This window comes from Ischnura elegans, chromosome 8 (assembly GCF_921293095.1).
Source record: "Ischnura elegans chromosome 8, ioIscEleg1.1, whole genome shotgun sequence".
In the NCBI taxonomy this organism is placed as follows: Eukaryota; Metazoa; Arthropoda; class Insecta; order Odonata; family Coenagrionidae; genus Ischnura; species Ischnura elegans.
In genome coordinates, this window is record NC_060253.1 from 47,247,135 (window position 1) to 47,262,508 (window position 15,374).

Below are 15,374 nucleotides of genomic sequence, written 5' to 3' on the forward strand. Positions count from 1 at the left end.
TCCATACTGCATGTTTTGTGTCATATTGGAAATGAATGCACAGCATTTAAATCCATGGCAATCTCGTTTATTTTGGAATAAGTTTGCCTGATTCTGCTGTAGTTCAAACTTATGCGTATTGGCTATCATGACATGTTACCGAAGGGATAGGATACTGGGTATTTAGTGTTGGGGGAGTATTGTCCCTTCTCCCCCATACTACCTATTGGATTATGAATCTCCCACTATTGACTCCTATATGTACTTCTCGTGAAGATATGAAGATTGTATTTACCCAATGGCTTCAACTCTGTCCATGAACAGTGTCGTTGCTTTTAGTCAGTAGCAAATGACAACAGCATATCTATTCGTAAACAATACTCCAAGTTTTTATTTTAACTCTAGATCAACACCCAAGAGTCAATGCACCCTCCAACAGTGGCAGAGTCGATAACTATGCTCACCCATACATTAAGTTAGGGCCACTGGCATATGATGTGTGCCTATGGTGGAATGCATTGTACTTGGTACATTATTTTGGTGGTTGTTTTTACCTGAAAGCCAATACCCGATGAGAATATTTGAGGAGCCATGGACTTTTTAAAATAAAATGAATTTTAAATAAATCCCAAATAACAGAAAACAAAAAGGTTTTATTTGTACATGGAAGAATAATTAATTATGTATATAACAACATTTCTGAATGCAACACACACACACACCTATGGGCAAGCAATCCCATTTTCCATTCAATCACATTTTCTCACCTCTATTAAGAATTGGATTCTTTCAAAAGATGAAAAAATATAGTATTAAGATATAGTTCTGAAAAGGAATAAAACCAATGTTCGCATCTTGAAAACACAAGGATGAGCTTTGAGCATACTTTCTCCTTCAACAATACATACACTGCTAAAAACATAAAATTATACACATAACAGACAAGTTCATTTTGTTAAATACATTATTTGCTGGGAAGTCTGGGACAGTGAGATTACAAAATTGTGCATTTCTCAGGTTTGGTCTGAGGTTCATCACAGGCAGACATTAATCACCTCTTAAAGACTAGACTCACTTCAATTTCTCAGCTCCACTCCTGCCTGCAAGAAGAATATTTTAAATAATAAGTACGTAACTCAACTAAGGAGTTCGACTTAAGAAGGCTAACCATTCTCTTTCCACTGGTCTTTTTCCTTTACATATGACAAGTTTACTAGTTTAACCTATCATTTTGAAATGTTAAAGATTTTATAGAGTACATTTTTATCAACAAATTTGCTAATCTCATCTCTCCATCTGCATCTCCATTTGTAAAATTTCATCTCTGTATTTTATCACAAAAAATTTTCTCATGTTTGAGATTACTATGTTGGGAAAGGTTGTCAACACTATACCACCTGAAATTTTCAAAATTATACTCTAAATTCTGAACTAGTTTTACATCATAAAGAGAGACAAAGTATTCCCAGTTGAGTGGGAGTAATGCAACCTTTTAAATTCAGAGAATATGAGAGTATGACATCTAGTGTGAGTTCTTTCTTCATTCACCTTAAGAGGAAATTTTTCCTTACCATGGATCGAGGAACTGAGCCTTTGCCCAGCACAGTAGTATGTGAATGCAGCGCCCACAAGGGTGACAAATAGGATAAACCTCTGTGGCCACGTGAGCAACTCTAGGAACGGGTATATCCATGCTCCCGTCAAATATCGGTGGAGGCAGATTCTGTTGATGCATGTAATAATAAAATTTTCTCTAATGAGCTGAATCACCAATTACTTCTACAAGCATTACTGAGAAATTCAAATTTAGACTCACATGATGGCATACGTGAGAAACACAGTGGCACCCACTCGGGCACGCTTTATGCCATGTCGTGTGGACCAGGGTTGGGGGCGGAGGAGAAGCTCGCCCACCACAAACAAGCCCACGCCTGAGTGGATGAGAAAGTTGATCCACGAGGGAATGAGGTCTTCTATGGGGCCAGGGAAGAGGTAGAGGGGATCCATTAGGGTCAAAATCCAGTAGAAAGTGACCACTATCTGCATTGAGGACAAGACTATAATCACTACTACATTAAGGCACAACAAAGGTAACAAATACATAAATGCACTTTTCTCATTATGCACCACTATGTCCTTTGAGTAGCACAAAGAAACATTTTATGTAAACCATAGTTCACAGAGAGGTTCACCAGTAAAACAATGCAAATATAGACAAAAAGGATGGTGACTGGCATAACTTTATGGAATCTGTAATTCATGAATAAACAAGAAAACTTAGTAAACAGACCTGATAATATCAACTATTTTACTAAACCATGCTCATTACAAATAATAATCCTGCTGAAGTGTGCCAATTTTTTCTTGTTGGTTCATCATACAATTATATATATTTAAAAATGTAAGACATTTGCAATATTAAAAGGTCATTTGGTAACTTGAACATAAAATCCAAAATAGGAGCAACTTTCTAGGATAATTACATTTTTCATTGTGTAAAGCCATAGAATTACATTAGAAACAATTGCATTCGACCTTAAAAAACACAAATACCTTGAAAATATAAAACGTATGTATATATGTTCGGCGCTCTTCGAATATCTTACCTGCGCAGAAACCTTACAAAAGTTTAAATACATAATATAAAATAAAATATGATCATTTACAGCTTTAAAATTCTATTAAAGCAAAGACAATGGCTATCATACTGGTTTCGATTTCTTAAAAAAAAGGTTAAATTTCAAATTCTTGTGAAATTTCTTGATGGGATGACATAAGTTGAAATGGCTGGCCAAGTCCAAGAGACATCACTCATCATTTTCATAAACCTATTTGAAAAGGTAACATGATCTGTGCCCAATAGCACCAAACATACAGCTTCACATGTTGTCTAATCATGATACAGGCACTTTAATTTGGAAAGCCAGTGGTTGTATAAAATGCTCCCAGACCATTACCATATGAGCTATATCTATTATGATTAACAATAAGCACTGAAAAGGTTTTTATATTTGTAGCATTAAAAAAGAGCAATTTACCAAATCCACAGAGGGAAAGCATTAACAAAGAGCAATTTTCCAAATCCATGGAGGGAAAGCACAATGTTTTTTACCAAACATCTTCAAGTAGTTATTCAGTTGATGATGAATAGACATAGAAAAATTCTGATAAAAATCGACGACCATAAGGATAAATCAATAGTTGAATGGCCAACCTGTATGTTTTGAGGATAAATTTGAAATACATATTTCTTGTATCCTCTTAATTTGTTAGACTTTTTTCCAAATGAAGACTATATCAACATTTTATCAGCATTTTTATAATAATCAACATAAAAAGTCACAACGTATGAGTGCATACATAGGAAAAAAAGGGTTTTCTCAACTAGTGCCATTAAGTATTCAGGCACTTAGCCAGAACATTACTTTAGTGGATTCTTAGGAGGTATGCACTTTGCCTATTCTAATATTTTGTTATCAATTTGCATGCATCGGAAAACCATAATTTGGTGGCCACCTTAGCAGTACATATTTTGTGTAGAGGCCACAAGGGAAAAAATTTTGGGGAGGGGCGAAGGAAAATATGAATACAAATTGCAGCATTGACTGTGGCTGCTGTTCACTTTGATGTTTTCACCAGGCCTACCCAGCTCCAGCTCACCGCAAAACCATTCTCATCTTTAGTGAACACTTTGAGGGAGAAGTATTCTATATATCTGGCCTATCTCATGAAATATTTACTTCACGCATTAATTCAAAAGTTCGTGACAATGTTCTAAAAGGTAAGTCTTTCTTGCGATGAAAACACTCAATATACGTACCATTGATCCTGGGAACACTAATGTTTCAAATACGAAAGCCCTGTTTCTTTGGTACTTCTTAAACCAAGCTAAATGGTTGCCATTGGAGAATTTAACCATTACATCTTCCGCAGCACAAGCTACTAAGTATCCAATGTGTAAAACCTGAAAAAGATATTTTTTAATAGCAGAGTAATAAAAATCAAGAATAAAAATACTGCAAATAGTTCCAAGGTATAATGACAGACGACAATGGGGAAGCATGACATTCAAGCTCAGAAACAGACATCGTATGTGTTGCGGGTGGTCTGTTTCCAGGGTCTCTTTTTTCAAGACATTTAACTAGTGTGGATAAAACAACTCTTAAAAATCGTCTCATCAATGCAGTGGGCTCCTGAATCAAAGGCCCTCGATGGCCTCCCAGGAAGCCCAGCAATCTTTCATTACCTTTCATTTGTCTAGGACCCTGCAATTACGTGAACTGTAAAACAAAAGAGCATGCGAGATCCCGCACTTGTTAATCAATGCTCTAAATATTGTGATTGTCAAGATACATTGGGGATGGAAGCCCAATCTTCCTTCCTTTTTCAGTTTAGTTTTCAAATCTAACCCCAGTGCCACTTCATACTTCACTTTGCCCCTTGAGGCCCTTTGACCATATTGCGGCCCTTGCGTAACCAGTCGGCTACTGCATTTGGTACTTTTGAATGTAATGCTTGATTTACACAGAAGGAAAAGAACTGGTTGTATACAAAGATCTATTCAGAAATCAGGGAACTGACGTACTAGATTAAACTGTACTGTAAATAAAGCAGGATTTCCCACTTTGCCTTTCACGATATTTTGAGCTAATTTTGTTGCAAAGGATTAATACTGAGTGCCAACCACGGTCTTGATACTGTATGTATATGTAGAAATAACGCTTGAATACTGAACGGTGCCTATTTCATGCTTTTTTAGAAAAGGCAAATTGATATTTTTTTAAAATGTAGACGCATGATGTTGTTAATTTTGATAATACATTCTAAGCCATGTCAGGTCATATAGTGTATTTGTAGGAGCAAATGAATGAGGAATGAACATAATACATAGCTGGATGAAACAAGAGGTCATTTAGAAAAAAAATGCAATACAGTAATAAAGCAGAATTAAAACTATTGGTAGAGAAAGAAATGCTTTATGAAACACATTATTTAATAAGAAGCTGATTTCTTACCAGATTCCATACTGTGAGGTAAGGATAAATGTGACGGTTGATATCAGTTAAATGAAGCCGATCAATAACTTCCGGCCGAAGCTCTATGCCTTTAATAAGAAACTCCCACGCCACCAGGATTTGAAATCCAAGAAATAATGCATGCAGCCCTTGCAGCAACATCCCTCTGGTTTACTATATCACTCTAGAAAGAAATTTCAAAATTCTGCTCCTGAAATAAAAAGAATTGGTTAGCAGTATAAAGGATGTTGATTAAAAAAAATCATAAATAATTCAATTTAATTAAAAAAACAGCAAGTATTATAATTATCAACATGGTTGAACCCAGGCCCGTCGCGAGGGCGGGGCAACCAGGGCATTTTGCCCTGGGCGCAGCAAGTTGGGGGCGCACCGTGTTCGCCGACGAAAAAAATTTTTTAAATATCCTTGAATGTTTTACTTTCATAATTGATAAAATATCTTTATTACGAAAAAATGTTTTCAATTACATTTTCAACTCTCCCGATTGCAGATATATTAATGTTATGGGGCGGGGGGCGGAGGGGAGGGGGTGCACGATCCCAGTTCGCCCCGGGCGCCAGATCAGCTAGCTACAGGCCTGGTTGAAATTCATGGAAAACTTTCATGGCAACCAAAATTGGGATGTATGTAAAGAGAGCTGGCACACAATACTAGAATCACAGTTAGTAAGAAGCCATCCAAGTGTTAGCCATTTTTTGCTGGATCCCAGCCAAGGAAAATGCTTTTCCAGGCATGGACACCTCAGGAAAATTTTTACTTCTCTACGTGGAGCTCTCCGGAAGAGTAAAATTGCACAGCTGTCCCCATCGCCCATCCTCGAGACCCAACTCAGCAGGATGCACACTCCCACCCCTCCCACATCAATTATAATTTAGCCTATATATATTGAGGCTATAGCCTTAACCTTGCAATGGATTAGCAACTGTTTATGCAGCATGAATAGGTGGCAAAACTATTGAATTAATAGTTTTATTTAAACAAAAATTAGCTGTATATATCAGTGATTTTAGTTTAAATGTTGTTCACTTGTGCTTGGTGTTGTTCTCTTGAGCTACTGATTTTTTAAATGAAATTCTAGCATTAATATAAGAAAATAAGAATTTCTTACTGCTTTAGTGAATTATTAGAACTGTTTAATAATTTGCCATTATGTTTAAAAGAACTTAAAATCATCAATGTTTTTTAATCCTATCTAAAAAGGTACTTAAAAAATAAGCTATTCTATTCAATCGATGAATATCTCATTGACTCTTAATGCTAAAATATTCAATTGTACATAATATGTGAATACATGTATTTGATTATGATATGCCTTATATCTACGCATACAAAGGTATCAGATCTCTGGGCAAATGAAGATTTATTATTATTATTATTATAATCCTCCATAATATCAAAGCCTTATTTCCCATCCTGCTACTAGGGTAGAATGCCCTATGGTTGGCACCCCCCTAGTTGTTGGCACCTATTAATACACTGCGGTATTAAGAGTCAGAGAGGCATTGCAACATTAATGCTACTGTATTTAGGAGCAAAGGAGTTATCATTAACATGTATTAGAACCTCTGTCCACCTTACACCATTTTAGAATTGACTATAGTATACAGACTACATCACAAAGTGCTGCATTTTCTCTGAAGAAATTGGAGGTTTCCTTGGCGGCAAGTTAAGAACATGACTTTATTTGGATGTATTTTTGATCAACATCAACCCATTAAATTGTATTAAAATACTAGATATTTGTAATGATAGTAATACCTAAATGCCTGTGTTTTTTACTTAGTGCCTGCTATCGCAAATAAATTGATTTTTATGCCATGCCTATCACTGGTATATAAATATTGTTTATTACTATATGTACACTACTTGAGCATTATTTTCCAAAGATAACCAAAATTTTAGCAATCTTTTTGAGAAAAATAAATGTTACCACAAATGAAAAAAAGTAAGAAATAAGATTACTCTAAATCTAGAATCAAAAGACAAAGTCTTCTGATTACAGATGAACAACTTTTGATAACCGAACCATTCCGTTGTGCTGAGATCCATGGGCGTACCCAGCGAGGGGAAGGAGGGGAAAGCTGCCCCCCTAGAAGCAAAAATTGCAAATGTCTTTAAGGAATTAAATAATATTTTTTCAAGCAAATAATTTTAAAAAACTAATAAAGAGCTGTTACAGTTTCCTTAAAATGTTGGTTTCATTCACCTTTTCCATGCTTAAATCTTACCCATAACTTGAACAACCATGGCTTGCTCCCCTCCACCCACCCCAGTTTTGATCCTGGGTACGCCCTTGCTGAGATCTATAATAGAATTCTATTAGTGTGAATACTAGGATTTCAATTGTGATGTGTAGGGACTCAGTATATACCAAATTGGTCTGTTCCATGTTTTCATTTAGGTGTTTAGTACTATTTTATCAAAACATTTTCTATATGTATTTTTAAGTTACTACAAATTTATTTTGTCAGATTTATAGATAATGAGTCAGAGTCATGTACAGGTCCCAAATGCTGGGCCTAATCTCTCATTGAGCCAGGTTGCAAAGTGTTGAAGTATACCAAGTTTATTGCTTAAGACACAGTCACTTCAATTATTTGGGTACCACGATTGAGGAAAATGGATACATTAGTAAAGAAATTACAAAGAGTACTGAATTAGCAAATTTATGACTAGGAAATAGTTGATGTCAGGATCATTATGTATGAGCATCTAATATGCTTAAATGTGGACCCTTTGGAAGGACCAGAAAAGACTAAGCCCAACAGATGTGGGTGTGTAGGAGAATTCAGAAGGTTAAATGGGCATGTTAGGCGAAAATCTCAATTATTTCATTTTCCCTTTTGCTACCCGAGTATTACGCTTTTAATATGATCTCTGTATGCCTTCGGGCTACTCATTTTCCCATATGCTATGATTGGTGCAAAACAGTCTGGATTAGCTTCATCAACATCTCAGAATCCCTAAAAAATCCTATAGAATGAATGTGAGAAGGTCCTGTAATGAACTGATCAGGGTAGTCCTATCAATAAGCAGTGGAATGAGCCAAGCTAATTTGCAAAATGCTCAACGTAAACCTACTTTAACCTATACAAAATTTAATAAAATATGATTGGTTGCCCCGAAAGGTGCAGTGCAGGGGAAATCACTATTGCCATCAACGATTCGCATAGAAATATTGTAGGAGGGGGAAGGAGGCTCTTGGTTGTACTTACTCCCACAAATTCATGATTTACCCAAAACATTTGGCTGTTACTCTCTTGTCATTGCATATGGGAATCCTCTTTGTGGCAGAGCAGTCCGCAATACGAACTTCCCTGTAACATCGTCATGAAAGGGAGACTACGGATAGATTGGCCACCCCCACTACCCCACAGCCAGGAAGGCATGCAATGATCGCCGTCGCTTCGCTAGCTATTTGCTCTGAAAAACACGCGTTTTTCTCCCTGGACTTCGATTCTTTGAAATGCCTTTTATCGACGCGCAATAATAGTTGTTTCATCCGCGAAGACGCATTCCGATGAAGAGGAGGGGAGGATACACGGAGACATTACCACACCAGTAAAACGGAGGCCAATTTCAAGCGCATATCATTACGCGCAGCAACATTAGTGACGCAAAAGCATAAGGAAGGCAAGAAAGAGGCGCACCCAATGGCACCCATAGCCAGCTGAAGTCCTTGGATTTTCGCTGACGGCCGGTAATGCAGACCTCTCGGCCATCGCGCGGACGAAGCTGCTTCCAATTCCCGGCCTGTGATCACTTCCCCGCACCCATCTATAGGGGCCGTGTCAACGAATGTCTTAACCGTGGCCTGGGATGGTGGAACGAGGTGGAACCCGATGGCGACTGACAGACTTACCGTACACTGCGTCCGTCGATCCTCCTTCCTCGGCTGCCGGTAGAGCGACTGACGAGAAGTGTCTTCGCTGATGTTGTCCATCTCCACCCCGCTCATCGCTGCGACCTTGCACAACCTGGAGGAGCTGGGCGGGACTCGGAGGGGGAACTACTTTCTCCTTCCGTCTCTCTCAAGGCGATTCGAGCCGATTCGAGCTGTAACCGTTACTCTGGTATCTGGACTTGCCCGCGTCGAATGCCACTTCCCGAAGCGACGGGAAACTCCTCTGCGGCCTCTGCACGGATAATTATTTTCCTGCACAATCCTCGAGTATTTCCATGCTTCCGGCATTCATTCGTCCACAAATTATATCAGGCCCCTCGTAAGCCGCATTTCTTTACTGATCTCGCAACATCATTTCTCCGTGCCGCTTTTTCCTCAAATAAACATTCCGACCCCGAACTCCACATAAATTGCAAAAAGGGAGGGGTTCATTGAACACAGGGCCTTACTCGGAGCAAGGCTGAATGATTTCCCGACCAGAACTTAGTCAGTTTAAAATGCCATCGAAATGATTTCGCTCTCTCTTTTGTGACTCGTATGTATCATAAACTCCGATATCAGCGAGAACTAAACTAAAAAAAAGTAACTCACGGCTAAAACTGCGATAAGCAATTAACTATCGGAAATACAATGCAAATGCATTAATACAATAGATCCTTTCGTCCCTTGGATGTTCAGCCACCCGTAGCTCATGCTGCGTTGTACAGCCGCTAATTTACAATAAAGTGGTTTCCTTTTATTTTTTGTTGCCTAAATCGAAAGATTATTACTCCTGGAGTAAGTATTTCACGCTCTTAGATTTTTAAATGACGATATCTATTTTTCGCGATTAAATGAAAAGTGAAAAAATTCAAGCGCGCGAGAACGCGAAGGCTAAATGTGAATGCTGAGTAAAGCCCGTGTGACGTCATTCTGGTTCCCGCTGTCGCAAAGTGAAGTGACCTTGGGACGAGGCTTTGAGCGCTAATACGACGGAGGCTGCTAGGTAGCAGAGTACCCTGCTGGCTGGTAGCGCTTGGCTTAAATAAGGATTATTAATACCTTATCAAACGAAGAAAACTTTCTGACCTTAGCCAGTTTTAATAGGTGATTATTAAGACATGTTTCCCTGAGCTCTGTGCCTCATGCATGCATTGGTAATCTCAGACGATGTAAAACTCCTATCTAGTATAGAAACTGGGTCCCTGTGACGTCACATGGAGTGGCATCGCATGGGCGCCAATTTGGCCTTTTTCAAATGAGGATAAAAATTGACCATTGCCATTCGTCTACGCCGGTATTTCTAAAACCAAATAATTTGTATGTTATGAATACTCTAATGGTGGGTAACGAATCGCAATCAATGTCTTTCATTTTCTTTGATGAAGGAAACTACCCTATTCTTTATTAAAGACACCGCAATTCACCCTCGATATTATATCATCAGTGAGATGAAGGTCCCTCTCCCAAAAGGTCATTGGGGGATTGGAAGGGAGGACAGGGTCAAGGGCGGATCCAGGATATTTTTCAGGGGCACAAAGGGGTCTGACAGGCAAACGGTCTTTTCATTATTTGGTTTTAAAAACTACATAAAACAATTAATCTACGAAAAAATTCTTAATTTTAATATAAAAGTTATAAAAATATGTAAATATTAACGAGAGATCGTCAAGAATGAAAGGTTCATCATACGCCGAAAATATTCTTTATACCATGAGAAACTTCTGAAATTTTAAATGGAACAATGCGATAAGGTGATAAAATCGCACACGACTGGGCAGTGGCGTAGCCAGGGGGGGTCCGGACCCCCCCCCCCCCCAAAAAAACATGAAAACAATAATTTTCTTCATAAAAGAAAACAATATTTAAAAATCATGACTTAACAAGTTATTTTTAAAAATGAAGTTTTTTCGATTACCTACTAAAAGTTTTTAATTTAGTTTAAAACCCATTACTTAGTACCCTGTTCTTCAAAAATTCTCCCCCCTGATTTTGGACCCCCCCGAACAAAATTCCTGGCTACGCCGCTGCGAATTGGGTAGAACACGTCATGAAAGAATGGGAACTCAAGAATGTCTTTCATCTCTTCGGCCTCAAAGCCTTATATCTACTCAAGAGCCAGAAGATGAGGCTATGGGTCAGGGAGCAAAAACATATCCAAGAGATGATTATCTCTTGCTAATAGTAGAACGAAACGTCGGCCGATCAGTTAAGAAACAAATGCAAGCTTCCGGGAAAACAAGCCTTGACTGAGGGCAAATACCTCACAGGCCAAAGCCACCAAGATAAATACATATATATCCGAAATCGGCATATCCATATCACTTACGATAGCGATAGATGAAATCGATCGGGGGCGTTGCTCAACGATACTCATCAGTTACAATTGCCGCGTGAGCGCCAAGCTGCTCATCTCTTCGAAACACAGCGGAGGTCAAGGCATTACTGGGTGTCCTATTTGCGTGGACGTTAGATTTCCCCTCTTGCTCGTCGCATTGGGATGCTTTCAGTAGGGTTGACACCGAAGGGGAATGCAATTCTTGGGAGCAGGACTTGAGTCTCGCTAATACTTACAACTTCATTCCCTTCAAATTTCTGGAAGAAAAATTTTCAGTCATAATTTTTTCGTCACGATTTATCTTCCACGAGGAAAAAAACCAAAGCCGTAGCCAGAGAAAAATTTCGGAGGTCAAGCTGAAGTATCTCAAGCATTTCTAAGGGGGGCGCAAGATTTGAACCGTTTGAACCCGAAGAACGCTCGCTCGCTTCGGTCTTGGTCGCAATCGTCCCCTCCGCCTAATGCGGGGGCGCGGGGACGTAGTATACAAGGGCAGAGACATCGCAAACTAGGAGTCACTGTGTATACCTACGCCCAATTAAATAGAGCGAAAAGTCTTATCTTCCCTCTTCTCATTCCCAGTCTTCGAAACAGCTGGAATACTCTGAGAATCCTTCGCGATAACGATCATCTCCTAATCTGTTGTTTTTGGCCGACCCAGAGAGATAATGTTGCGTAGCAAGAGTAGCACGCACGTGGCTGTAAATGGGCGACCTTGCGACGGCGCTGACTCATTGACAGCGCCCTCACACACTCGCTCGCAGGATAAGTCCTACGAAGAACGCCTTTACCCAGTCGAAAGTGAACGATGGAAATAAACACGCTTCGGGAGGAATGATACGCCCATAAGTTTTCCGCAACGGCATTCTTGAAAATAAAATTATTGTTCACACTCACAGAAACTACTTCTAGTAAGATGAGTCATCCGCCCATCTCACTCCGGCGACGAGTATGTGTGTGGGGGTTCTCACAGGAGCTAAAATATTTGTTATGGCTACATTTCATTAGGTTCACATCCTCCAATGCCAGTAGCCATCTCTTGGGAAAGAGACTCTTGCATCGTCAGGAATAAAATTTTTTTTCACCTCCGTCGAGAACACCTGCAGGGAATTCGCATCACCATAACACCATCATCAAAAATATTTTCTTGTGGTACTTTAAGTTGATCACTGCTGAAATGTGAAAGGTTATCTTAGTCGGGTGCATCATTATCATCATTCAACTGATTGAGAGTGATGTTATCTTGCCGTTATCTCCACTGATCCTATGTGACGGGTGACAATCGCTTTCACAGAAATGGCCAGCTGACAGCTGTGATTAAATGTCTTCCTCAAGTTTTTCTTTCACCTTTTTGATTGCCTGATAACAATGGAGTGAATTAACCTTCAAGGAAATGATTATAAAGTTTAATGACCACAATTAGTGGTGCTAAATTTCAACCACCACCCTCTGAAAATAATTTGGTTCAATAAATTCAAATTATGATAATGAGGTAATACATCACATTTACAGATACAAAATCATTTGTCGTCATATAATGAGGGGACCCACATAATATGAAGATAATACAGAATGTGTCATTGCCTTTGACACATGGAAATTTACCAATTCGTTTTACACCTCCATATCTAGACCCTCTGAACAAGTGCAAGCAAGGCATCTGGGAAGACATCAATTTCATATTACTTGTACGAATAGAGAAAGAAATTGCATGGGCATGTAACCATTATGGAGAATACATATAAATCTAGCATGTTGGTACATTATATTGGTCTGGGAGGCAGCAAAAGGAATTTGGCTCCTCTGACTCAAACACATGCAAGAACTCCCCAATCACAAGTGTGGATTCCATCCATAGATTCCAACACTTGAGGTAAAAGGGGTGACTGAACACCTAAACGATATGAACTAAAATGCTGATGTTTCGAATTAAGTTTCCAATTGGTTGCATCAGCTGTCCATACAGATTGCAAAACAATTTTAGCAGAATAGTAGCTTAAGCTTTTCCTTGGCACATTTTGACAATTACTGCGTTTTGACAGACATCGTGAGGAGATTATGGTAGCCAAATGCGAGATTTTAGGGCAAGAGATTGAAGGGTCCCTTTAAGGTTTTCTCTATCTCGACAAATCATGGATGATAACAGGTTGCAAATGAAAGCACTTCCTTGGATTGGAACATTCTATGGAGAGCTGAGTTCATTTTCCAGGTTACTCCCGCACTGCTTAGAAATCCCTCGTAGATACTATTCCTTCCATATACATGGGAAGTGACAAAAAAATACACCAATTTTGCACCATTGGTAGATTTTTCCAATAAAAACACATTAGCTTGCGAAAAAGTACTTTTTGATCCAATATTACAGCTGTTTCAACATAAAAACAGGTTTCCTGCTTTGCACCCCATTCTGCTGGATGCAGAAAAGTAGCAGAGCGCAGGAATAGTTACCTCATTCAAGAAAATGCCCTTGGACTGACCAGTGGACTATCTCAACTGTCTATGATAAAGACTAGCATTTTTGGTTCTGGCTTCTGTCTTTAGCTTTGGCATCCACATCAATACAAATTATTTTTCCCTCTGGAATTTTTGTGCTCTTAAATGGTCTCCTTTGAGAAATTGTATGGCTTATTCCATTCACTTCCAAGAGTTTATTTTTTATTCACTCCTTTGTACTCCTTCTACAAGTTATCTAAAGTTAAATAGGGTAGTTTCCTTCATCAAAGAAAGCAAAAGGCATTGAATACGATTCCTTACCCAACCTTAGTGTATTCACAATATACAAAGTAGTTAGTTTTATAAATTACAGTTTAGACAAATATTAATGGTCAATTTTAACCTCATTTGAAAAAGGCCAGATTGGCGCCCATGCGATGCCACTCCACGTGATGTCACAGGTGCCTAGATACTATAAGAGTAGTCAGGGGTTTTACATCATCTGAGATTACCAATGTATGCATGAGGCACAGAGCTCAGGGAAACATCTCTTAGTAATCACCTATTAAAGTTGCCTATGATCAGAAAGTTTTCTTCGTTTGATAAGGTATTAATAATCCTTATTCAAGCCAAGCACTACCTGCTAGCAGCCTGCATTGTAGCAGTGCTCATAGCCTCGCACCAAGGTGGCCTCACACGGCCGCAGCCAAAACCAGAATGATGTCACATGGCTTTACCCAGCACTCATACCAATTCATACTGTCGCGTTTTCCCACGCTTGAAAATTTTCTCTTTTCATTTAATCGCAAAAAATAGAAATCGTAATTTAAAAATCTAAAAGTGTGAAATACGTACTCCAGGAGTAATAATCTTTCGATTTGGGCAATTTAGAAAAGATAGGAAACCACCCTATTCAGCCATTAACCTGTTATATTGAAGGAGTTGAAAATTGAACTTCAATTCTCTGAAAATACAATGTTGATTATGATGATTTAAAGATAAAATTACAAATTTTGATGACACTTAACAATATGATGAAGCAAATATTATTTTATGCAAGTAAGTCCGTAAATGACACTTAATTCAATTAATATTCATTCATTTTACCTTGCGAAAATATTGAAAATCCTTCCAATACCTTGGAGTGGTATTTTTCTCTAACCAATCCTTGAAGAGTTTTGTCGTCACTGTCTACAAACATTTCTGAAAAGCTATTAGAGCATTGAGAATTTCATGATAAGCTTAATGATGCCCAAAACTCTTGTTACTGTTCTAGTGTATATGAAATTAAGCTTATTGTGAAATTCTCAATAGCTTTCCCATAATTTTTGTAGACAGTAACGACAGAACTCATCAAGGATTGGTTAGAGAAAAATATTTTCATTGGAGTTTTGGTAAGCTAGCAATAGCAATACAGCAACACCTATAAGGCACACTATCGAGTCACAGAAAACCCCAACAGGGTTCAAATCACGATAAATCCTTCAAACACAAACAAAATCCATGTGGTGTGTCTTGGCATATGGAACGAGCTGGCCATCATTCTCTTCTTTTTTTTCTTTCTGTGGTGCTTGCTGCATCCAAAACTGTATTCATAAAAGGCATACTTTCTTCACACCACTGTTTTCTAATGGGAGACTCATCTGCTATCACTTGCATTTGCGTGTGAACAGAGATCATAAATAAGTTTGAAATCATTTGTAGG

The 15,374-nt window shown here is 38.5% G+C and overlaps 1 protein-coding gene across 3 annotated transcripts; it reads right to left on the reverse strand.

Annotated features, from left to right (window-relative positions):
- Positions 1-344: 344 nt before the first annotated feature.
- Positions 345-9,003, reverse strand: LOC124163640 (androgen-dependent TFPI-regulating protein-like). 3 transcript variants are annotated; one of them, XM_046540688.1, is made up of 6 exons: positions 8,878-9,003; positions 4,995-5,205; positions 3,800-3,943; positions 1,796-2,019; positions 1,551-1,702; positions 345-1,079 (listed from the first exon to the last, which is right to left on the reverse strand). In XM_046540688.1, exons 2-6 carry the CDS (start codon positions 5,154-5,156, stop codon positions 1,051-1,053), a joined length of 711 nt encoding a protein of 236 aa, XP_046396644.1. In that variant the 5' UTR covers positions 5,157-5,205; positions 8,878-9,003; the 3' UTR covers positions 345-1,050. The 3 variants fall into 3 exon arrangements, with proteins under 3 accessions (XP_046396644.1, XP_046396646.1, XP_046396645.1); XM_046540690.1 differs by lacking the exon at positions 8,878-9,003 and adding an exon at positions 8,666-8,829; XM_046540689.1 differs by lacking the exon at positions 8,878-9,003 and adding an exon at positions 8,231-8,517.
- Positions 9,004-15,374: the final 6,371 nt, after the last annotated feature.

Excerpts from the sequence above, each read along its gene's own strand:
- LOC124163640 (XM_046540688.1), bottom strand. The coding sequence starts at position 5,156 with ATGTTGCTGCAAGGGCTGCATGCATTATTTCTTGGATTTCAAATCCTG. Across the intron at positions 1,703-1,795 it reads TTTCTCACGTATGCCATCAT|AATCTGCCTCCACCGATATT; the intron begins GTGAGTCTAAAT and ends ATGCATCAACAG. Across the intron at positions 1,080-1,550 it reads GCTCAGTTCCTCGATCCATG|GCAGGAGTGGAGCTGAGAAA; the intron begins GTAAGGAAAAAT and ends TTCTTCTTGCAG.